This window comes from Cloeon dipterum, chromosome 2 (assembly GCF_949628265.1).
Source record: "Cloeon dipterum chromosome 2, ieCloDipt1.1, whole genome shotgun sequence".
Classification (NCBI taxonomy): domain Eukaryota; kingdom Metazoa; phylum Arthropoda; class Insecta; order Ephemeroptera; family Baetidae; genus Cloeon; species Cloeon dipterum.
Genome location: NC_088787.1, coordinates 17,467,933 through 17,494,502, shown reverse-complemented (window position 1 = coordinate 17,494,502; position 26,570 = coordinate 17,467,933). Strand labels below are relative to the sequence as shown.

At 41.2% G+C, this 26,570-nt stretch overlaps 1 protein-coding gene across 1 annotated transcript; it reads left to right on the top strand.

Annotated features, from left to right (window-relative positions):
- Positions 1–103: 103 nt before the first annotated feature.
- LOC135935224 (zinc finger protein basonuclin-2-like) lies at positions 104–26,198 on the top strand. Its single transcript, XM_065477382.1, is given in 6 exon segments — positions 104–752; positions 755–837; positions 9,794–9,871; positions 9,942–10,044; positions 12,932–13,152; positions 23,231–26,198. Coding segments are annotated over 6 exon segments (2,022 nt in total). The 5' UTR covers positions 104–718; the 3' UTR covers positions 24,734–26,198.
- The last annotated feature ends 372 nt before the right edge of the window (positions 26,199–26,570 follow it).

The window sequence follows — 26,570 nt, the reverse complement described above, 5'->3', positions numbered from 1 at the left end:
AAAGACGAAAAGAACAAAATGAATGAGGAATTATCTCGTTCCCCATCCAAAATATAAACGTGAATAAATTTTGCAAATCATGTAGCTAGCCGAAAATATGAATGAATTATTGAAAACCGCTCCTCTCAGTTCCTCTGAATCAGTTGGATTCAACAAATGCGGTGACTTTAAGCTATGCAACCAGCAGTACAATGAACTCGAATGAATCTCCACTCTGCTTTTCTCTGCTGGCTCGTGCCAAACTATCCATCCAAACCGTGGCCGGAGATGCGAGTTAGTCGAGCATCTTTCAATTAGCCGCGCAAGACGGCGAGGCAAACTTTGCAATCACATCGAAATTCATCGCAGCACCCACGCACGGGATGCGGAAAGAGAGCCGCGCTGAAGCAGCTCCGAGTCGATGAAAATCGCATCAATTACGCGCGCGCCCCTCACACGGGGGAGCAGCAGGGGCAAAGGGCCGCTGGTGGGTGGCAGGGTGGGTTCACTCTCGACTTCCGGCGGCGCACCTCGCTCGGCTGGATGCGCGGAGGAGCAGCAGCAGGGCGGCAGGCCCGGCCGAGGATCTATCGACCGGTGAGTGCCTAGTGGAGTGGCGGGGTGCACCGGAAGAGTCACGTCCAGCGGCAGTGACACGCGGGCGTGGTTTGTCACCAGGTGTCGCACGCATGAGCCCAGCGGCCGGCCAATGGGGTCGCGGTGACACTGGGGGGTGCGCATGACCCGGCGGCACCGCCCCCGACCTCGCCGCCGCTCAGGAGACACACGGCACCGCCACCGCCAGTGCAGCCGAATGCAGCACCCTCGATGCATCCGCTCCGACTCGCTCCCCTCAACGTGAGTATATTTTCACTGCTTCTTTCTTCTTCTTCTTCGTGCTTCTTCTGCTCGCGTCCATGTGTGTGCCTCTCTTTGTGTCTAGAGAGTAGTGAGCAGTTTGCTTGCTATCGCTAGGCGTTGAGTATCGATCGCTATATATGGCTCTATATATATACACGTCGGTCTGCTCTCTGCTATAATTAATACCCGTTTTGTGGCAACTGCCGGGGTTGCTCACCGCCTGCGTGACACCCCCGACCGATCGCTCGCTTGTTCGCAAACGGATTGCCTGTTCACGGAAAAGTTTTGTAACGAATATGTATAGGGTGTGTGTGGGAGTCACTTTTTATATCGTTATTGGTGGCCCAACATGCAAATATGAAACCAAATCGAAGTTGAGCTGGAAAAGTTTTTTGTTTGGTAATATTTCTCTTTTTATTCAACTTCTCCTGGCTCTTAGCACCAAAATTCAAAATAAAATTAAAATATCTGGAAGGGGTCAAGAAATTTTAAATAAAATTTGTATGAAATTCAAGCTTCTATTTTGTAAGGACGTTAATTGCGAAGTTTTGCAAAAAAATCAATTTTCATTAAGCCATCTAAACAACAACTTTTAAAGCGAACACCAAGAGGGATGTGTGTGAGAGAGAACTGGTGTGCACATATATAACTTAAATTTCAAATTAAGACCTCTTTACTTTTCTTTCTAAACTAACGAAGTATATATTATCATTATTAAAAATTAATATTCACATTTTAGCTTTTCAACTATATTAGCATATATATTAATTTGTCTAATGAATGAACATGAAATATTGTTGAGATTAACATTTTATTTAAGTATGTATTTCCGTTTTAACACGCTGAGACGTAAACCGTTCAGAATTTTGCCGTTAAAAATGCAACCAAAGCATAATTTTTCATGACTTAATTTTACGTTTGCTGGCCAAGGTGAGCACACAAAACTTGGAGCTCATAATCCAGTGATAATATTAATATTTTTGCTTGGCTCCATAAAACATCCGGATGCCGCTTGAAATATTTTAAACATTTTTCACTGCGTCTCGCATTAATAGGTGAAAATTTCGTCGTTTCTTGCGATCATTTTGGACCAAACGAATTTAACAGGGCACTTTAAGAGGCCGCGTTATATTTTAATCACATATAGTCTTCCGCTTCAGTGAGTATAGACCAATTCCTAGAAACGTGCAAAGAATTTGTGAGCCAGAACCCTGCGTAGTGTGTGCAAACAGCTTATTTTATTATTAGCATAGTGGTCTTTTTACGACGCGCGTGAATGGTTATGTTCTAACTTTTCGCTCTCTCGCTTCTTTCACAGATATTTTACTTTTTATTGACACATCGCTAAAGTTATTACAATTGCTCGGGAGTGATTATTAAGCAGCATGATATCTTCATCGACACACTCCTACATTAATAATTCAATCGCAATGCTTTCACTCACATGTTGTCTATTAATTTTTATCTTGGTAATAAATCGCTGTTGTATAACCATATTTATATCAACAGTTTTTCAACACGGAAATAATTTTATAATAAGACGCTCGACGCTAGTAATTTCTTTGATCAAGAAACCAGCTTTTAAGCTATTTTATTTCGCCAAACCCTTGATGTCAAAAGTCCTTCAAAAACGCCGAATGCTCGCACGCAAAAACAGTGACATTTTTGGCGCTCTCCCCCGATTTTAGCCTGCCAGCACGACATTGAAAGGGCTCACACACCAGAAAAAAGTGGAGCTTTTTATTTAATCGTGCGCTGCGAGTTTGCATTTCGGCGTTATTTACACGCAATCGCGCGCAGAGCTGCTTTTATGGGCCCCGCAGCGCTCAGCAGAATTGTATACAGCATCGCTCTTGTCTCCCTCGCTATTTGTGTCAATCAATTATTCAGCAGGCGCGTCCTTTTAATCACAATTCACCCGGCATTTTTGACAATGCCTGCTCGCAAACCATGCAAATTTGATACTCTAGATCGATAGAAAGCCGTGAAAAATAGAACTGCTAGATCTCTCTAGGTATACTTTGGAGCGAGATTGAAATTTTCATTTCGATGCGTCAATCATATCACAGACTTAATTTAAAGAGACAATTTATGAATGTTAAATGCCTGATGAATCATATTGCAATCTGCAATAAAAAATATATTCAAAGATAAAAAAACAATATTTAGTTCTTAAAAAGTAAAAATAAATTATGTACAACGATTTATTTAAGGCGACAATAAAAACTCAAAGATCTCAAATAGACAATCATATTTTAATTTTTTATCAAAACAGTGCATGAAATATTCTCGAAAATCAACCATTTAAACCCTTTGTTAACATAAATAAAACAACGGTTGACGCTTTGAATAAATTGATCAAATGTTCCTCAATTTTACTGTGACCACAGTTTCCAATTTCCTTGCGGCATCAGACGCGTCGCCAAGCGGTGATCTGTGATGATAATTTCGGAGAATCAAATCCTGATCGACACACATGCAACGCAATATCAGGCCAATTTCGGCGAATCGCGCGCGGTGTTTGCGGCCGCGCAACACACATTCAAATATAATAAATATTTTGCACGGGCCGGATTGCCGCCGAACTCACTTGAAGTCAGTCTGATAGATAAATCTCGGCGTGTTTATTGCAACAGCCGGCATCCAGTGAAAATAAAGTACCAATTGGAATGCTGGATGGACGTGACTGAGGCGGCGGATGCCAATTTTTGCTGCATGCTCTCGTGGTGCTCACTCAGGTCGCGCGCAAACAAACAAGCCTTCCTCCTTGGATGCCACCCAACAGCCTACTTTTACACTCTATTCGCCAAGGAGAAGATTTAATTGTCCTCATCCGCACCTCGACACAATTCATCGGAACGAGAAAATAATTTACACTGCCGACACAACAATATGCTCTTTGCTTTGCTTGAAATGTGGAAAAAATTGAATCGTCTGTGCACTTCCTTGCATCGATTGTTCTCTCCGCGGTAGTTCACAGTGACACACTTTCGTTCTGTACAAACCACATCAAATAAAATTAACTTAACTCTTTTTTTATAAATAAGTTAAATATTTTAAAAATTAGTAATTTTGTTTGTAAAATATATTTATTTGTGTATTTTTACACAATAATATAAACTTCTTATTTATGCATAAAATTATACTAGTTGAGTTATTATTTTTTTACTGTATATTATTTTAAGAAAATCTAAGTTAAGCTTAAATTATCTGCATTGAATTAATTGTAATTTTAAATTTAAAATATGAATAATCCCCACCAACTTTAATTCCAATTACCGTGATTATCTATTAAATATTGTTTATTCCACGGTCTCTTTTACATATATATGTTATCGCCGTCCGTCCACGACCAATTCAAGAGCTTGAACGCTTGAAGTCTCAAGTCACAATAAAATTTGAAATTAATTTTCTTTAGGTTTTTCGTGAATTTTATTGTATAAGACCAAATTAATTTGGGAATCATTTCATTTAGTACCGTTATATTAACTCATTCTATCCACATTTATTTTTAATTTTTGTGCCGAGCAATACCCTCTTTATCTCTAGACAGGCTGGAAGCAAATGTTGAGCGCCATTGTGGCCTCTGTGAAATACACGATAGCGACGCAATAAGCCTAAATTAAATCCCCCAATTAAAATATCTCCGTGTCAGTGCACGAGGTGCGCGTCTCGCACAAAGAAAACGAGAAATGCGCGTGGCTCGCGGGGCCCAAAGTGGAACCCACCCAAAGACAAACAATGACCCGTTACCAGGCCGCAAACGAACTCGAACACAAAAGATTGTGCGGGAGAACAAGGAACAAAAGGTCTACTCGCTTGGTCAGCCTTTAAAACAGGCTGCAATTTGGCGGCGAGGCTGCTGCGGCGATAATTTGACATTTGAGAGCGCGCCAGAGCCTTGAGCGCGCAATTTGCCCATCGAATCACAAAAGATAATAAAGCAGCAGCAGCAGAAAGAAAAGATAAAAACGTGCATCTCCTTGATTTGGTCACGCACCTCGGCCAGGTGTCGCGGCTGCGTCCAAACAGAAACACACAGTCAATACCCACCGTATTTAATGCTACATCAGTGCGCGAGTGCACACACTGTGTTATTATATCCGCGCGCACACACGTGAAATAATGGACGAACAGAACAGAACACTGCAGACCCTCCTTCCTATTTATTAGACTCGCCAGCTGTTTGTTTTCACCATCGCTTTCCGATCTGTCCAAGCGGTCGCGGCCAAAAACGAATCCGAACACGCAAAATGAATATGTTATGTACTAAACACGTGTATACGCAGCAGCACTCAAAAGTGGACAAGGAGAGGGTCGCCGTCTCCACTTTCAGAATCAAAAGCATTACTTTAGCAGGGACAAACATCTGATCAAGTCCTGACAGAATTTGCATTTTAGACAGAAAAATGTTGTGTTAAACTAAAAGGAGATTTTATCCATGTTCGAAAATCTAAAAAAATATAATACTACCTAAATGGCAATTATTGTGGCTCCGAAACTTGTTGGAAATAAATGAAGGTTTAAGTTAAGAGGATTTAGCTCGTTTCAATGTACTCTGGCCAATCAGGAAAATTAAGAGACAATATATATTAATCCAGAAAATTGAACCAATAGCAAACATATCAACGAAAATTAAAAATGCGCACTTTATAAGATTGAAATACATGTCAGAATAGTCACTAAATTTAAAGTAGCTTTAAAGCTAATTGAATATTTTTAAATTTAAGTATTCTTTTGCCATCCCTTTATATGTTGATAGATGCCAATGAATAGACAGAAAAGCACACAAGATTGCCATAATTTCAACTGATCAATTAAAAATGGGTAAGGCCTTTTATTGAAAGGCCATAATTCTCCAAAAGAAGCAATTAATGGCTCCATCCAATGTTTATAGTGATATCAGAGAAAATTTCAAATAGGTCGATGTAACCTTGCACAAGCTAAATGCAGTACTCCATGCAAATACTTCAACTTAAATCAACAGACTGATTGAAATAGACGCGTTGGCTGGAACGCTACTGGTAGGTTTGATTCATTTTCAATGCCCACGGTTGCAACCTGAAACGTTTGCATCCAATTTATGCAAATGAGTTGCTTACTGCTGCTGCTGCTGCTGCTGCTGGCAATTTAATACGAGATGATTTGAATTTTAAGCAGCGAACAAAAAACATAATCAATTGACTTGCTTGTTGGATTTCATATGGTGATTTATTCATCACTTGCTGCTGGATTTTTATTTTATGTGCTTCGGAATTAAAATGCAGCAACAGCATAGAGCCCTTCTCACTCTGCACACTTATCTTTTACGATCTTTCTAATAGGGATCGATTGCATGCAGTATGAAGAGCAATTTCTGCTATTATTTGATGTTTATCTCACTTCAAGAGAGGCAGCGAGCATGAAAGACTTTTTTGATTGCAATTATCTCCTTTTTTGTTACTCGCAACCTCATTTCGCACTGCCTAATAGGGCGGCTGCCTCATCAACGCACATTGATACTCTCTCGAAATTGCTGTATTTAAATCTCAATTGTGCTATGTACACGTTTGTAACTGCTGCTGCGCGTTTTTTCTTTGCTTGACACAACGCCTTTATATAGATTACGCTGCTATAAAATAATAAAATAAACATATTAGGCTGGCATGAATTTTTATTTTTGCATTAATTTTAGTTTGAAACTTCCATTGAAAAAATATATATTATTTATATAGGCTCCATTTTGCGACAAGATAGGATATATGTACATATATGTGATCATGATATATTTCAAATATTTGAATTTAAGTGGTGCGATAATAATGCTCTTCATTTATTAATCATTGGCGTGCCTTCCTATATATTTTTTTATCGCGTCTCGTCGTGAAAAATGCGCATTCCCTGGAGAATTGAGGCACTTAGTCGGCCACACAAACACACAGTCGAATAATCTGTGGAGCGAGGCGGCGCACATTCCGTGTCAGAGCAACCCTTTGAGAGAGAGTGAGAGGACAAAACGCAGGCTCGCGCGGCGGCGTCAAATTGGCCCCGTCGGAGCCGTGAGTGCGTTGGCTCTTTGATGGGCCCGCGTCTAAAAAAGTGCTGGAGATGTCACCCGCCCATCAAAAGCCATCTCGAGAGGCAGGTCTGCGTTTCCAGAAAGGCATTAAAAAGAGATAAAGAAAGGCAAGGCGGCAGCCAGCCAGCCAGTCCCAGAATATATTTTTTATCAGTGGCGGCGCGTATTTCGAGGGACGACTCAAGTGGTCGAACGTCGCTGCTGCTGCTGCTGCTAATGCCGCGTGCGGTCTGCTCAATATTCCGGCCGCCTGGATGCTGGGGTGAGTGAGAGAGCTGTCACTCGAGCCTGTTGAGCGCGATGTCACTCGCGGCTGATTCAATTTGCATCGGCTGTCTGTCTTTTGGCTTGTAATTGAGCCGCAGGCCTGCCGAATGTCTCCTGTCAATATGCATAACGAGCAATGAAGCCTTAATGCACTCTCGAGACTACATTAAGCAGCAGCCCTGCAGAGACACCACGATGGCCTCTCACGTGCTTTCTAGCCTACCCAAGTGGCTCTGTGACTTTTTAGAGAGATGCCACACTTTGCATGCTATGAATCATAGACATAGTGATTCAAATTTTTCAAAAATCTAAAAATAAAAAAAATCAATGCTTAAGTCAGCATCTTCCGCAATTAATTGAATTCACACTTCAGAGTAGATGAATTCCTGCCGGCACTCAAGATTTCACTCAGGTGAATTATTGGTGTTAAACCATGAATAAAAACTGTACATTTATACAATAAAATAATTTTTTTCAAGACATTTTACGAATCTAGAATTGTATTTACTGGGCTAAACCCATTTTTGTAATTTTTTAATCACGATTAGGAATGCAAACTGAGAATGAACAAACTCATAAAATATACTTCCAAATACTAAGAATTATAAAAATTCGATTTCAATTTTATGCTTTCTCTTGGCTGAAAATTCCTGCAACCAACAAATAAATTGTTAATATTTAATCTCATTCAGGCCTTGCATGAAAATAACATTCAAGGCAACTTAAATATTTTCTTTTTACCGCGATTAATGATTTTTTTATTCAAGGGGTAAGTATATAAAGCACTCACATGATCAAGACGTCAGAAACTCTTGTGGAGCGCAAAGGAGTGGCCCTTGAATCAACCACGTTCGATCCTTTGTGACATAGAGCTATATAACATTATCCATTCAAGGGTAACTGTTTGCACGCAAACATTTATCAAACGGGGAATGTTTCTTCAAACTCAGTCGCTTTGAAGAAACAAGACTGCCAGTTCTCCGTTAACTTAGGCTGAAATTACCTTTTAATCACCTAAAGATGTGACCTTTTCATTGTCCTTGAGTGCCATTCAGCGTTCTGGTGGAGAGAGCGCGCAGATATTCAGACCGAAAGAGTGAAGGACGAGCGTTGCATGCATACGAAACGCACGTGTATATAGGGCCACTTGAGCAACCCTTGCCAGAATTATGACGCGTCTATTTTCATGTCGACGATGGATATTATTATACAGAGCAGCACATACATAATGTACTCGCGCGGCGGAGTCTGCTGTCTGTGTGCACACACACACACACACACGGTCTCTAGCTGCGTGGCTTACAATATAAATGCGCGTATTCCCCCGCGTGTTCTGCTTTCACGTCGTTTTATATGCGCGCTGTGTGACAATATGACTGCAGCTTGTGTGTTCCCTTTTCAATTAACCCCTGCGCTCGCTCCCAACCCTTGACCCCCTCTCCCAGAGTAATCCAATTTGCCGCCACTGGACGTTTGGAAATGCGTGTTCGCACACGGAGAAATTCAAGTCGAAACTCTTGTAATGAATGCCGGCGGATTATTTACTCGGTATGCCGCTTTGCTTGCGTATGACGAGCACCCTTATTTTCGAGATTAGTCCATTAAATTTTCATTCGGGGTCGGCAGAGGACTGAGAGTTGAAGTAAAAATTGTTCTGCTCCCCTTTCGGTTGCGCGTAATCTAATATATGTCTGTGAGAGAAAAATTCATGCGTGTGGTTAGTCAGCATTTTTAAAATGTTTTTACAAGTCAAACAAAAATTTGCGATCCATGCTGCCTCGTATATTATTGAAAAACAAACGATCAAACTCTTCAATCTTTGGATTCTTCGTATATACTGCTGACCCAATGGAGTGATATTCAATCAGAACCCTTCGGTATTTGTAAGCTACAGACATTGTAAAAAAGAGCCGAAGAAATATTTTAAACAGCTTTGTTATTGAAGAGTTTTCAATTAAATAACCGCAGATATAATAATTAAATTGAATTAAAGTTTATAGGTGTTCTTGTAATCGAAAATATTCAAAGTAATAAAAAGCCAATCAATGAAAACAATTTAAAATCAAATGCTACGTTGGAAAATCCCAAGCAATCTTTGACATATTTTTTAATACTGGAAGCGTCGTTTGAGTATAATAGCGTCACGTGGTCGAGATTCACAAATTTATGTTCAAGGATTCTCCTTATACAGGGAAAAATTTCCTTCGCTCATTAAAGTATATTACATTATGCATCTTTCTTGAAGTAAAACAGACTCCAAAGAAAAAAAAACTATTCCCAAGCTCCGTCTCGAAGGCCAACGGCAATAAAGTCGCATCTTTCAAGACCGCTCCCGTCGCATAGTGAACAGTAGCAACCAAGTTGTCAAATAATTTTTTGTCCTCGCGGCTTAAGCACACATTTTGTAAGAGAGAGTGTTTGCCGAAGGAATAAAACAAAAAGCAACTCCAAAGGAGCCGTCGCCCGCGCGCGCACACACACATAAGGGAAAAGGGTTAGCGCATGCAGCAGCCATATAGCACGACAGCAAACAACCTGCCCGCCGCGGCGCACGATAAAATCCTTTCTTTAAACTGACTGAAACACATTGTTTAAATGCCCGCTCTCTCGGGCGTCTGCTTGTTTCAGTGGGCCTCCGTGGCCTCGTGGTTCCTGCGGCCGCCGCCGCCGCGCCTCTCCAACGGCCACGCCAGCCCCCTGAACACGGTAAGCAAACACACGGGGGTGCTAATTGCGGGTGGAATGCTCTTAATCCGGCGTCTCTGCTCCGTTGCAGGCTATCAGATGCACCGTGCCCGGCTGCCCCTGCGACTGTTTTGTCCCCGGCAAACTGCAGCTAAGACAATGCGACTCGTGCAAACACGGATGGGTGCCACACGGTAAGAGCTTCACTACCTCTTCTTCCTTTGCCCTTTTATTTGCAGTTTGTCAGGAAATCCATATTTTTGCCTTTCTATGTTACATTTTTATACTACAGATTTGCAAGTGATTAGTGTCAGAAATTAGTTCACAAACGGATTAATTTACAATGAAATAAATTAAATTGTGGTTACTTCAAGTATATTGAAATTACCTTAAGAGACTCAGTTGCCTACTAACGAGCTTCAATTTAACGAGGCCAATAAAAAGTATATATAATTTTAAAACACCTTGAATTGTTATAGATTATAAAATCCTACGTTCAGTATACAATACGTTCCTACAATGAATATTACTACAGCTGTATACAACAGACTGGTGTAATGATTATATTTTATTAATTAAAACTCTTAAAGTTAAGATTAGCAATTAACTGTATGCTAATGTATAATTTTCAATAGTTTATCTTGTGTTTAAATCTTATAAATAATTATTTAAAATAAAAAAATAAAAAACGTTAAAATAATGATTTTTTTTTAAATTTAGAATATATTTTAATCTAGCAAGTAATTTATATTAAATAGTATAGTAAAGTATAATAGTACTAAATTGTTATTGTTATTTTGTAATACATGTAATATTAAAAAAAGTAATTTGCGATCCCACAAAACGTTTTTCACAAGTTGCCCATTTTTGAGTAAGCCCTATTTTGGTCAAAGCTAAGAGATAGCACTGCCACTTTTAAAATTTTCCCTTTACATGTTTATATATATTGTGGCGCCTTCTCGGCTTCCACGTACCCATAATATGTATATTCAATTCTCTATTTAATTCTTGACGTGAAAGGATTTCCTGTGATGTTCTGAAAACCAAAATCGGTTAAGCCAATAGCGGAAGAAGTGAAAAAATAAGGTTTCAAAAGGTGACATGTCTTTGTTTCCTTTCTTCAGCAAAATTGATTTCCAGCACATCAAAAAATTTGCCAGGGTTGCTGCATTTAATTTAAATAAAAAAAATGTGATATAAATAAATGAAACTGGAGCTGTTGGTAATGTAAACATTATTTGACCTATTCAGACATTTCTGTTAATAAGAAACTCATTCAATTCTTGAGTGCTATCATCAAGATAGCAGCTTGTTCTGCAAGAAAATTTGTCCGTGTTGTTTTCAATCACCCTCGCCCCTTAACAGCTAGAAAACAAGATTTGAACCCTCTGATCTGGCAGAGCGATAAGCATAGTCACATTCACATTAGAAACAAAAGATCGCGTGTCAACCAATCGAAAACACAAAACGAAGCCCCATTTAGCTGACGCCGAGAGGGGAATTATTCGTATAAACACGGGATTGAGATCAGTTCGAACGATAATTCACTCTACAAGACACTCGTGTGTGATAACCATGGCGCACCTGACTGCATCTTGTACAGGCTGACACAAAACAAATTCGTGTGTTGTGTCGTGTGCGATTTCCACCCTTTTCCCACGAAATTGAAACATTAAAGGGAAGATGTGGGTGGCACGGAATAACCCTCTCTTTCTTTCGGCGGCATGCGTCTCCGGAGGCGCGGTTTCTAATTTTGATATCAAAGAGCGTGCGAGGGGGAGGCGCCTGCGGCACTCGAGTGACAAACGCGCTCGCTCGATTGTCACTCAACAGGTTTGTCACCGCAGCACGATTCGATTAGGCCAACCCCTTCTCCCCAGCCAATCAGCCAAATCCAATTTACCAGCAGCACCCCTTTGAAGCCGCGAGGGACCGCGCAACTGACGACGACGTGATCGCCGCTAGCAACCACGCGATTACCGTCGCAACGGATTCAATGTGCAGTTTTGTGAAATTATTTTTTAAGCTCCTGGTAAAAAGTCCAGAAAAAGTTAATTTGGTTTCATCACAATTTTTAGTTGAGTTTTTGTTTCTTCAAAGTTACTTGAAACAAATAATTTTACGATCCTCATATATTCTGCTTGAACATATTTATTTGGTGACAATTGGCCGCTGCACAGGAAATCTGTCTAATATATATGAGCAAGAATTTGTCAAAGCAGCAAATTGTTATTCAGGAGTCGATGGGGTTTGAAGAATTTTTTTGCGTAAACTTTGCCCTAATTTGATCGACAAAACAGTTCAGGAAACTCTGACTTAAAATATTTTTAAATGAATATTAGCATCTCGCCTAAAAGATTCGGTAGAAAATATTAATCATATATGACCTTACCCTAAGTTAATTTACATGACTAATTCTGAGATCTGAAAAATAAATAGATTTAATACTATTTTAATCATGCTTGTAAGAAGAAGAGCATTTAAAAAATATCAATTATTATTGTGTAAATTACAACATGTTTAACACTTATTTTATTTTTGTATTGCACAAAATTATAAGTCATAATAAAAAATTATAAATTAGTGTAATTTTATATATATCATATTTATATGGAAATTTGGGTAATTAATTGAGTTGTTTTTAAAATATATAAAATTTTAAATATCTTTAACGTTCAACAATTTAATGCACACTATTTAAAAAAAAATTGTTAGGATAGTGTGTTTATTGGAAATTTAGATTTGAACTAAAGCATTAACTGCGTTAGAATCTTTCTATGCTCCAAAATTTCACGTTCAACGGTACTGTTTTAAAAAGCCAAATGGTACTCTTTTCATGATGCAGTCGTGGCGAGCGGAGTGAATCATTTGGCGAGTCCGGGGGAGCAGCTGGAAAGCTGTGCTCGATATTATACGTGGATAGCCAGGGCTATTATCATGCAGGGGCTTATCTTGTAAATCAGACGTGTGGACACGGACGGGACGAGGCAGCAGCAGCAGCAGCACATCGGCCACCCGCCCGGCTATTTACTGAGGCCAGTCACGCGACCCTATTAATAAATGCGATGCTTGCTGTTGCAGCCCTGGACAAACTGGGCCTCGGGCCGGCCGTCGAGCCGGTGCAGGCGTCGGTGGCGTTCGACGTCGCCTCCCTGGTGTTGTACGGGTGCCAGGCGCTGCCTATCAGACTCAAAATTCTACTTGATCGTGTCTTCTCCGTCCTGCAGCGCGACGAAGTGCTCCAGGTGTTGCACGGATTCGGCTGGAGCCACGACGACTACTCCAGAGGCTACATCCTACAGGTAAGCGTCACAAGAAAATTTCGTGAATATTAATTATGAAATATTTCAATGCTTTACGCAATTTGCAACGGAACAATGTTGGAAAGGAAATTACATGACGACAACGAATAAATTAAAAGTTAGTTGTTAAATATATCCAGCCTGGACAGGGATTCCCCGCCTATACTTCAAACTTCAAACATTTGATGACAAATCGGTTTCCGTCTATATATTAGAGAATCTGTTAATTTTTGATCGAACCAAGGCTAAATATCCTACTGTTTGACTTTTTTTGCAAAATTCTGACTTAAAATTTGCTGTCAAAAGACATTTGTAAAGACCCCCTGAAGTGCACCATTGTTGCAATTTATAGGTCTAACTAAAGTTGCTAGATCAAAATGTTGTTCGTAAAATTGTGCACACCAAGGTTTTTTATTTAGAGTTTTAAGTCAATATTTACATTAGCGACTTATTAAAATACATCAAGTGTTATCCTAACCTATTTTTAAATACTAATTCTAATTATATTACAAAATCACAGGCAAAATATTCAGACATGTCATAAAATTGATATTTTCATACTATATTTTTATAGCTTTTGGAAATATTTGTTCTTCCTCAATCAATTTTATCCCTACCGGTAAATTATTAAATATTCTCGAGATCATATATAACTGTTGGTTCCGGGCCGAAATATTTATGGAGCACGCTTCAACATGCAAGTCTCTGGGGAAAGAGATTATTTTTATTTTTTTCATTTTTACATTATTTAAACCTTTTTTCAATGTTTTTGGAATTACGTCTGTTGATATAATCATAATTGCTAATTTATCTAATCCCCCTTATGAATTAAACGGAAAAAATGCACCTCTACAAACTTTTATATCCATACAATATATTTTTACATTTCGGAAAAATGCTTAAAATGCGCAACATTGCAAAAAAAACCTGGAAAAAGTTTATTTGCGATGCACTGGGTTTTTTCGGGAAAAATGCGGGCTATTGCGAACCCTGGTTCAAAACACTTGGCACACTTAGGAAACCTAGATTGATCTCAGTAAAAATCAGGTTCGACCTTCAGGGCTCGATCCTGACGTAAGTGACGTAACCCTAAAACTTTGAATCTAGGCGTCGTTTTATCGGTTTCTGACCCTGAGAAACTCAAATTTGACACTTCTACAGCGAGGAATTTAATTTTTTTTAACTTGGGAAATTGAACCATAACTTGTTTGTCAGTGTTTGTTGATTTAATCTCCTCAAAGCAGCTCAAAATCAAGAGATGCTTTGGCTCTTTTTAATAGGTCTTAATTTTGTTAATTTTATTTAAATTATCCAATTTGTGACACAATGCCAAAATGAAAACAATGCTATTCACAAGCACGAACACGTTCTCATTAATTGAATTTTTATGCAACTAATTACGAAGGCCTAAAGCACTTAAACGAGCTGCTAACAAAAAGCCGAAAATTTATTCACCGCGTGCGCACCAGCGGGGGCCATTGTAGCATAAACAGCGACAAAGTAACGCTACAGAAGGTGTTCTTATTATCTTACATGCAAAAATGTCGGCGAATATTTTCAAACGCGTATGGGAGAATAAACTCGAAAGAGATCATTATGCAAGCCGAAAAAGCAGCGGCGCACTCCATTTTTATTTAAATGAAGCAGACTCGACTGCTTATTATTTGTCTTCGCATTGTTTGCCTACATGAGATTACTGCGCGGAGCGAGCGGAAAAATCAATGGACAACGGCGGTGGAGTAATATATGCCTGACGTACATATACATAGCGGAGGTTTTGAGCTCATGCAGCGAATAAGAGAGAGACTGATGTTAGTCATTGTTATCAATTTTAATGAGCTGCTACCGAGAGAGAGAGAGCGTGCACAGGCAGGCAAGGGTTACAAAATAACCCCTACGGGATTTCAGCCGGCTCAGACTGACTGCTGAATTTTCATCCCCCGCGCGCGCGTCGCTCACTTTTTCGCCGTTCAACCTGCGGAATATCTCTCAATTTCCAGCACCCCTTTCGCCACCGCCGGTTTTTTTCCCGAAAGTTTGTTTAAAAGCACATCGCGCCGCGTTTATTACCATACAAAAGAGTCGATTCATAATTCTTTCAGCTAAATTTACCTCCAGGAGCTTTTTAGGACACAGCGGCCGGGCGTATTACCAGGGAAATTATAAATTATACGACGAGAGGGCGATATAAGGTGTGCTTTGTGCAGCGGCCAACAAAAAAAAATTGACAAATTTCGCGTATATATACAGGTGGCAGCTGCAGTAAAAGGCTTGCCGCCGGCCACTCGCGCTGCTTTTTCTTTATCGCCTGTTTTCTTAATTTAATTATAGGGTACTTTCAGTTGTGATTGTCTCAAATTTATTGGCGGATGAGATTGGCACATTTTGATAATCGACCGGTTGTGCGTTGACGCGAATTTTGTTTTTGTGTGGTCTGCAAATGTAGAAAATACCGTTTTAAAACTAGCTGCTACAAGAAATAAATTCAAATATCACATATAAAATGCAATGAGGTTTTTCTTTCTGTTTGCCTTAAAAAACAATTATGTAGAAAATAAGCTAGTTTTTAACAAAATAGGGAACCTTGTAAATTTTTACAAAGGAGGAGCTATTTAAAAATTTGTATGCATACATGACCTGGGAAACCTTGGAAAACTAAAATTAAGGGTCCAATTTGTCCCTATTTGTTTAACATACCACGCACCTTCACGTTTTATAGGTGTAAATTTCTATGGAACCCCTTTAGAAGACGCTGGTGACATTGTGTGTACGAAAAGGGTATTTTTCTCAGTAGAAAAGGATTGGAATAACTTTCCACCTGGCCATAAAAGTGTCACCAGCTCTCCTGCAGAGCTGCTATTAAAGAGCGTAGCGGCATTCCAATGGTTATATATATATATATCTTTGACCCTGACTTCAAGGGGAGGTTGACAAAGCACAAGGTGCGAGGTGCGTTGTTGTTCCTTCCGCAAGGGTTCTTCATATAATTCTCATTTTCGTGATTTATCGAAGAGCGTTTTGTGTTCCTATATTTTTCTTCTCTCGAGTGTCACTGCCGTTGACACAAGGGAAAATTTGCTGCCCAACCACACAAGACATTCACACAACGAGGGGGCCATAAAAAGGCAGCTTTATTTTCACTTCTTTGCCATGGTATTTGCTTGAATTGCTATTACGCACGTTTATGCCTGGGAACATTTTTTCAACACATGCGATGCCAGCAGCCAGCCTCTTCTTGCCTCTCTCGTTTGAAGTATTTATAACGCTCGGCCATAAATTTGCTAATTTGACGAGGGAGGCGATTTTTTCTCTGATTCTCTCCAGCAGGACACACAATGTTAACTCTTTGAAACACTGTTGTCAGATGTTATTTTGTCAACCTTGCTCTGGTGTTTTTTTTTCTTAAAACCAGTTTTGCGAACTTTATTTCATAGCCCTCATCTTTAAAATTCATTCGTGTGACTAGAGCTTTCTGATTTATGAAGCATGTTAAATTCGTTAAAGTGGGTCGATACAGGCGACAGTTGCAAATTAATGGAATTTTTAGATGCAATAAGTAGTTTATCGACAGACAATTTGTTCTATAAGTTTTAATAATCAAAAAAGGAGCTTGCTCTACAGTAAAATTTTATTTTTCAAATTTTCTTCAAAAGTTATAGCGCTTGACCACATTTTCTTGGCAACTTTCGATTCCTCTCGTCGAGATCTGTTTATTAGCGTACTATGAAATCTTTTAGGGAAACTATTTGTTGTGAAATAAAATAGGATTTCAAGTAAGGAGACGTTCCTCCCCATTTTAATAGCATGCCAACCTTGTATACACTTCTCTGAAAAATTTACAGGGCTACTTGGGACTATTTTGGCTTCAACTGAATCCTAAGGGACGAGCTCTTATATAGGCAACAAAGATTTTCCATAATTTTGGAGTATCAATCCTCTTAAAACCAACTTAAATAAAAATTATTTGAACTCTCTCATACGTGTTTTAATTTCCCAGAAACTATAGAATGGATTTTTAATTTTTATTAAAAACTGGGACAAAAAACAGCATATTTATTTCCAACTCCCCTCATGAGTAGAGCATTGGGTAAGGTTATGCTATACTATACATATTCAAATTTTGTTTGTTTACTTTCGAAAAACAGGTCCACTCTTGAAGTATGGGTCTGGAGCCATCAACGAGGTCATTAAATTTAAATAACAGGCGCAAGTGCCGGCTCACAGAAGTCGTCTGCACGCAGTCGGGGAGGAATCGAAAAAATTATTTATCTCGGGCTGCTTCTTTTTCGGTGCTCTTGGTGCTCAGCAAGCAGGCGAGTCGGGCCCGGCGTGGCGTTCGCGGTGCGTCCCGTCGCTTTGATTGGGATCTTTTGTTTACACGAACCACCGCGTTTCACCGGCCAGCAGCACAAAATAAATGGTGGCGTAAATTTCGTGGTGTAGCCGATGTCAGCGCGCCTTTCGTTCCGTCGGGGGTATGTTTGGGCGTATGCCCCCACGTGCTCAGCAGGCATTTATCACGCCGGCCAACAGCAGCAGCAGCGGCAGCGGAGGCAGCCTATTCCATTATGGATGTGTGTGTGCCGCCAGTTAGTCATATACATGTACGGCGCGACGGTCATCGTGCAGGCCATTATCAGGGCCGTAATTGATTGATTAGCCCTATTAATCATGAGCGCCGGCAAACAACCCCCTCGCCCGCGAGTCGAAAAATTGTGCACATGGTGCACTGCACCCTCCCTCAGCCAACTAAGAGGACTGCGCCCAGAGTGTATAGCATCGAATTTACTCTGTTTGAGATATTTCACAGATATTTGTCGAGGTAATTTAATCGCAATAATTCAAGGCAAGCTATCAAAATTTCATTTTGACAGATTTGTCACAGTACTCTTTATTAAACATCTAACAATTTTGTGGAGACCACAAGAGTCAAATGAAATGCTCTCGGTTATTAAATCAAAATTACATACCCTAGTGTCAGCCGTTTTAGTAGCTTATTTAGCCCGTGGCATGTGTGCTTATAAATGTACATTTCGGGTTGTAGCTGTATAGCGCCGGCACACACAAGTGCACGCTTTTGGATTTGGAGAAGCACACATGACACGCAGGCCCTCACGCACGGCTCGCCTAATTCGCCGTGGATAATGCGCGAAGGATCCTGCCTTCTTTATTGTTGTTTAATATAAGCACACACTCACATTTTGTGCCGTGTGCGTATATATTTATATGATATTTCATAATAGTGCAGTGCACACGCGGTGCTATTTATTACCCCTTTTGCCAGCGAAATAGGTGTAGGAAAAACGATTCGTCTGCTCGACTCTGAGTGAGCATGAGCAGGCACCAAGCGAGCCAACTCTCGAAAACGCGCTGCTGTCTGATGACGATAATAATAGAGTGGGCGGCCGCTCTTTTAATCGTGCCAAATTGCCCGCTTAAGTGGTTTTTATACTATTTCAGCCGATGCCTGAAACGCGTGACATACAATTACATTTAAAATGCCGGCGTTTCTGAACGCACGCATACCTAAATGCATAAATTGCTATGCACAACCTAAACCTCTATAAGCTCCTACTGGAAGTTAGATATTATATGTTAACTTTAATAGTTTAAAACAAAATACTTATATTAGTTTGTCTGTTAATTAATAAGTTATTTTTTAACTCGTTACAAAATAAATTAAAAATATTTATCATTTATATTTAATTTAATATTTCAAATACTATATTTTATTTATTAAACCAATAATCTAGATTAAATATATTCTAATGGCACTAAAAATTTTGTAACTTTAATTAATAAATAATTCTCATCATTTTGCGCAATTAAGAGTCATAACAGTTACATAAATAGCAGTATAGTATATTTGTCCCTTTATAATAAACGTGGATGTAAAAGCAACAGAGCATAAAATAGAAATAGCAAATTATTAAAAAGCCTGTTATGTTATTAAATATGTTACAGTGAAATGTTTATTTGAATTAATGGCGAGTTGGCAAAATCATAGCTGTGTAAAATATTTAATTAATTTTTGTTTGTTATATGATAGATTAATAACGAAGTTGTTCGTGATTTTGATATCAAGGATTTAAAATAATTCCCGACTACATTTTTTCTCACAACTGGATCGTGAATCAGCGCTTCTTTGTAAAAGAAATTTTTACGCAAATTACTTTTTTGCCAAGTCACCACTAATTCAACTAAACAATTCACTGTCACAAAGTTACGAGAATTTAAATAGTTTAAATAAATACATAAATAATATAATATGTTACCAATTAATATCTGGACTAGTCTCGAATCAATAATTGTGAGGATTTCTTTACAAAGTACCGAGGCTTTAATGAAACCCAATTAACTGAATGGTTGACATAAAACGGTACGGCATCCCTAAACAAGGCAGTCAATAAATCGAGCCGCTGTCTGCCTGTAAATATCCGATCAGATCCTTTCATTTCGCCAACGTGCACAATAATGTGCGCCCGCGTGCGATTATAAATGTTGTGACCGGTGCGATGAGGCGAGATTAATTTATATTACACCACGAGCTCGCGGCAGCTATAAGCGCGCGAATGCACGCGTGGGCCGGCGAATTAATTCAACACGTCGCGCCCATGCAATAATAACAGCGCTCGCACAGATGCCGCATAATATACACAAACTATTACTCTGTGTGTTGTTATTGTTTGTAGCAATGCGTTGAATGGACACCTGTTAAAGTGCCACTTTGTCCTGCGGCCAGTGGATGAACCAAGTGTCGCCCTCCGCATGCCGTGCGGGGTTGCGTCATGCAGGGGTTTAATTTCAGAGCCAGCGGGGGATAAACGCTGCGCGGACTAATCTCTCGTGACTGGCCGGCCTGTATAAACGTGATCAATCCGGCGGGCACTCGTGGCATTTAATTAGCGACTGCTCTTCACCAAATCGGGCGTGCTCCCTCTCGAATTATCCGGCGGGATGGAAAAATCCCCATGAATATGATCGCGAATAACTCGCGCTCGGTCAATTCATCAGCAAATTGACCCTGCACGCAGGGGCTGGATTCAATTTGCAGGATTGGCTGTGCGTTTTTCAATAACGCGGCCGCAACGCAATTAATTTCGCCTGTCGGCATTGAGGAATTTGCAAATTGCAAACGGACGCCGTGCCGCGGCTGCTGTTGCGTTTTCATTTGACAGCAGCGCTTTAAATTTTGCTCAATGGCCCGCTGATCTATGAGTCTATTAATTGCTATGGCGAAGAGTGACGTTAAGTGTGCTGTTATAAAAAGGAAAGTGACTGATATAAGAAAACAAAGAGGCAATATATTCCCTTTATGGCTCAAATCTCCTGCTTGACCTTTTGAGAAGGTTAACAATAGATTCGCTGACTTCTTTTGCAATAGAAATACTCACGTTTTGACATTTATAGCAGTAAAAACAATTTTCCATCTGTTCCTCATTCACTGCAAAAACACCACGCAGGATCATCTGATTTGAACAAAAAATGCTTAAAACCTATTTTCAAGTTTATAGTGGTTGAAATTTTTCAATCCAAAGAGCTTTGAAAAAATGACCGAACAATTCAAACTCGATTTCAATAAGAGTTGTTCTTTTTTAAGTTGGGTAAAAATGACAAGAAAACTCCATTAGTAAGTCATTTTTCAAATTCTGAAAAAATAAAAATGTTGTCTTTAGGTTATAGGGATTATAATGTGGGTACGTGGAGCCGTGACAGAAGTGCGTCTTTTCGCAGTGCAAACTATTCGTCTTTTATTCATGTCTCGTGGTTGAGGTATCAGTAATCAAGATCAAGACTGTGAAATTACATTAATAATCAAAATCACAAATACTATAAACGATTATAACAATAAAAACATAACATTCGAATATAAACAACTATGACACTAACCCCGTAGTGCGGGTCTAATAAGAAATATTCTTTATGGAATTTTCTCGCACCTAATCTCATCCTAGCTGGAGAGAGAATATTGTGTTGCGACTGCTGTCGTGCAAGGCTTAAGGTGCAGTGGGGGATAAGGTGCAATAAGGGTGCATTGATTGTCGCACACCTTTGTACTGCCACCTGGCGATACAGGTTAAATGCAAAGTAGTAGGACAGTAGTGGCGAGAAGGCGCCACAATAACTATAAGACCCTTCATTCGTAGAGAAAAATCCGCACATAATCTAGAAGCCGATCCTAAATTTTTTTCAATTCGACCAAAATATTAATAAATATAATTGTCAGCTTCCTCGGTGTGAATAGTGAGCTGTTTATTTTTCCATATTTCTACAGAAGGTCCTGCTCTACTAGTTTCAGCTATTGGTTGTAGCCCTAATTCATGAACTTCCTGTCCCGTCTGGGAGCTGAGGATTAGATTACTATTTATTTATTTATTTGCATTCAGCAATTGAAGTTACTTCATCACCATCTGAGTACTTACAAACAAGTATGGCACAAAATAATGAAAAAAAAATCATTTATAATAATGTTTATCCTCCAGACGGGACAGGTGGCATGTTGCCGAAAATATTATTGTAGTACCTTTTCTGTATAGATATACGGAAAAATAAACAACTCGCCACACACCGAGGAAGCATTCAATTCTCCTGACAATTGTGACAACCTCGCGTGCTTCTTCCTTCATCAAGAAATAAAAATAAAAAATAAAAATTTAAAGTTTGAGTTGATTTGTAAATTTATTACATTTTTTATGACACAGATTGATTCATATCGTAAAAAATCGTCTACTAAATTAAAGATCATTATGATATATCGGAAATTGACTTCAACTTCGATGCTTTGATTTTAAAACAATTTGCAGATTTATGGGTACTTCAAATAATCTCAATTATAAAAAACACCAGAATATATTAAAAAAAAATTGTGAAATGTTATTTAAAATCAACGAATTTACCACCAACCAAAATTGTTGTCTTATAAGAGTGTCCTTGTGAGTGTTGACAAGGGCACGTACCCAGAAAATGTATAACAGTGCCATCATTCGTAAATAACTAGCAGATGCCCTGCGTCCGGTTCCAGTACGCAAACAGAGCAAGAATAAAGCTCTAGATACGGATAGCGCAATAAACCAACACGCGCTTTTGGACTCGATCACGTATAAAATATCCCGTCTTTCATCACTTCCATGAACATCGGCTCATCCGTCAGTTGACTGCTACCCGCGCGCCACTGTCCATGCTGCAGGGTGGTATTGTCAAGCCATGAGTGAATCGCATATGCCAATTGTGCGTAGTTAATTGAATCGGAGAATAATTCGATTTGATATTTTTCTTTTCGACAAAGCGAAGTGACAACAAAAAGACTCCTCTTCCAAGCGACCCCGTTTGCCCGCTCAACGTTCAACCGTCCATGCCGCTGCCAGCGCAGCACTCGAGCATTATTATTACTTTACGCCAGCTCTTGAAACGAGCCACACTCAGTCGCGCATTTGATCGCTTTCGATAACGACGCACATAAATTCAAATCAACGACTTATTCTCGGAAATTTGCAACGTAAGGGTCCAATTATTTCGCTCTCGCAGTCACCGCCGTGCACTTGAGAATTTAATGTCGTTATTAACAGAGCCCTGTACTTTATTTTTAATTTTACGGAACTGCTCCTTTGACGGCAAGTTAACGAGTTTCTTTTATATTCTTTTTGTCGGTGGACGCGATTGACAATTTCGGTGGTCCTTTTTGTCAATTGTTGAAGTTTCACGATACTATATTTCCGGCAAATCCAATTACCTGATGTGTTTGCTTAATTTTCAGCCGCCTGTCCACCTTGCTGAGCATATAGGTGGCCGTCAGGCCGGCTCCCACGCACCGTGCATCGGCTCAAGGTGCACGCAGAGATCCGTTGCGCGGCCATAATTATTGGTTCTCGGTCGTCGTTTGGTCAGACGCACCATTTGAATTGCTAATGTCCATTGTGTTGTCAGTCAGATGGCGAGCCGCGGGCCCGTGCATTCGCCATCAAAATATTTACGCTGGCTAGCGTTCCAGAACACATTTTTTTCTTGTTGCGTTTGTTTTCATTTGAAATTTAAATCAGTCGCAGCATTATTTAACGCGAGCGTCTTGGATTTGTTGCAGGACTCGCAAGGCGGAGTTTTGGAGCGTTGGCACATGTGTAGCCGTGAGGAGGAGCCGCTCGTCCTGCAGCAGTTTCTGCGTTTCGGCGAGACCAGGGCAATAACGCAGCAGCTGCTCGCGTTGGACTCGCCACACCCCCTTCCACCCCCGGCCTTCCGACCGCACGCGTCGGACATCAAGCGCTTCATCTCGCAGACGCCGCCGCTGTCAAAGAAGCCGGCCAGGGACCCACTCGCGTTCCTGAAAGCCCCTCCACCGTCGGCGCCACCCACGCCGACGGCGTCGCCGGCCAGCTCGGCGCCGAGCCCGCTCAGCATCTCTCCGCTCAACAGACTGCAAAGCATGCAGCCGCTCGACTTTCGCAAGGAAAAGACGCCCGAACGCACGAGAACAGAGCCGAGCGTGATGGCGTCGACGCGCTCCGACAGCGACATCGGATCAGACGACGAGAACTCGGCCCTCAACCTCAGCCGTGACGTGATCAGGGAGTCGAGGAGCACGTCGAACAACGTCGTCAGGCCGGTGAAGCGTCAGTGGAGCCCCCTGGGCGCGACGCTGGTCAACCCGGCGACGGGCAAGAAGCGGGTGCAGTGCAGCGTGTGTCTGAAGACGTTCTGTGATAAGGGCGCGCTCAAGATCCACTTCTCGGCGGTGCACCTGCGCGAGATGCACAAGTGCACGGTCGACGGCTGCAACATGATGTTCAGCTCGCGCCGCAGCCGCAACCGGCACAGCGCCAACCCCAACCCCAAGCTGCACTCGCCGCACCTGCGACGCAAGATCTCGCCGCACGACGGACGCTCGGCCGGCGGGCACCACCTCCTGCTGCCGCCGCCACCGCTCCTGGGACTCGCCTTCCCGCCGCCTCCCATGTCGGTCGGTCCCAGCAGACTCGAGTTCTCCTCAGGTGGTTCCATGTCCTCGGAGGAAGCGGGCCTCGGGGACAGCGACAGCGTCGAGGCGCCGGCCAAGCAGCGCAAACGCAAGAACCAGCATCCGACGCGCATCGCCGCTCCGTCGAGTGACGACTCGTCGCTGTCGTCGGAAGACGCCCTGCGTCGCCTCGAAACCCTCGAGCCGCCCTTTCGCGTAGGCCTGGGACTGGGCCCCCAGCCGCCCCCGGCCCCAGGCTCTGACGCAGGCGACGATTTTGAGGACGAAGCGATCCGCTGCTCGGCGTGTGGCCAGCACTTTGACAACCACTTCGGCGCCAAGTCGCACTTTCAGGACGTTCACCTCAAGCTCATGCACCGGTGCAGCGTCGACGGCTGCAACGCCGCCTTCCCCTCCAAGCGCAGCCGCGACCGGCACAGCGCCAACCTCAACCTGCACCGCAAGCTGCTGTCCACCTCGGACAGACTGCTCCTACTCTCCGACCTGTCGCCGCCCCATTCACCCCTGGCGTTCGACCAGCACGACAACGCTAGTGACCACGGCGTCGACGTCAAACCCCTCGACGACTGCGACGCGTGTGCGAACAGATGCCTCCACGCTGCTCACTGAACACTTGTTTCCACACGCTCATCGCGTACAAATGTACACAGGCATTTCGATTCTGCAACAGTTGGGCTTGTCGAAGTTTCTCGAATCAGACCATCGTTGAAATTTTCGGATCTAAGTGGTTTTTCAACATTTTGAATCATTAATTCACGTGTTAACTAGTCAACGTTTTTAAAAGCACTTTTGGGATCCAAATTCACGAGTCACGCAGGTTGCATAACTGTTGCTAAGGTTTGGGATAGAAATTTAAGTACAAATTTTACTGTTGAAAAGGCGATCGTTCAACCATATCCTCATCTTCATTACACACCGCTAAATAAAGTTATTTTAAAAATGTAATCAACTCGCCCCCATGGACTGAACGGAAAAACGCCCTGACTGACTCGATTTAGGATCCCAGTGCATGCAAGATGAACGTGTAACAACTTAGAGGTATATGGATCTGGATAATATGTATATATAATTTTTCACCTAGTCACCGACAAGCCCAACACATAGTTGTCGCTGCTCTCGATGTTGATCTGTAGGTGTGTCAAGTCTCTAGCTCATCATCTCTCGTATAGCAATACCTCCGACATAAGTGTACTGTAAAAAGTGTAGCAAGCGCATATTCGACCTACGCTCAAAAACTCCCTGGGGGCTTCACGACTTCGTCATTACTCTTGTACGTATATATTAGATATTCTGTTTTCACAGTCAACCGACACCAAAGTTGAAATGACAAAAACAACGAACCACTCGTCGTGCAAGCTGGCAGGCAGCGCAGGGCGTGCAAAAACGGTAATAATAAAGAATAATAAGAATTACGCGTCTGCGCGTTTTAGCCACAAGCAGAAAATCATTCTGTGTATGACATCAGAAAATAAAATCTCATGATTCTCGCCTCCTTTCGCAAATACGTACGATATTGTAACGAAATGATTGTTTTAATAGCCGCTCGACGCGCAGAGCAATATTTTACGTATATTTCGAGATAGAGGGACCTCATCGAGCAAACTAGACCGAACGTGAAAGCGAGTGAATCACGTTAAGAATAAAATATTCCTCGTTGTCAGTTTCTTCAAAACGAGACTGCACGGTTGTTTCTTTTTTACGAATAGAAATTAAAATATATATTGTTGTCATTGTAAACATCTCACACTAACACATAATATTCGTGGTCTTTATATATAAATATCATGTTTTAATTTATTTAACTATGCCAACGCCCAGAGAAAATAAGATATTTATACAAAATTATGCATGGTTATGTATCTAATAAATAAACGAAGACGCAGTTTTGTGTATTTATGAAATGTAAAAAACGAGAAACGCTGCGGATCTCCCTAATCCCGCGCTTCACAAAGTACCGGAAAGTACGGTCCTCTAATCCTTTGTGCGTGGACGACAACGAACACCAGCAGTGGATTGTTAAAATTTAGCTCTTAACCGATTCTCATCCAATAAATACAAATTGATGCCAAATTCACTTGCAACGAGTTTGATTTTTTCGCAAATAACCCTCGATCGTGCGAGAGTAGATAAAAGTTGAGAGCATATATAGAGGGGATCGCCCTCTCTCCGAGCAAATTGGCCGTGCGTAAATAGCGAAATGGAAATCCAATACTGAAATGGCAACAATTTGACCTGCGGGGGACGGCGAGGAGGAGGGACCATAAAAACCAGGTGGACTCCTAAATTGCGGTCCGCTCTCTTGAAATATTCATTGTATAAGCAATATCAGTCGCAGATCTGCAGAATCGATACGATATGCCATAACAGCGCGCAGTACAGTTTCTTTCCTGCTGCGGCGGACGCGGCCGGAGCACTGAATAAAAAAGGCCAATAAATAAATACCTGC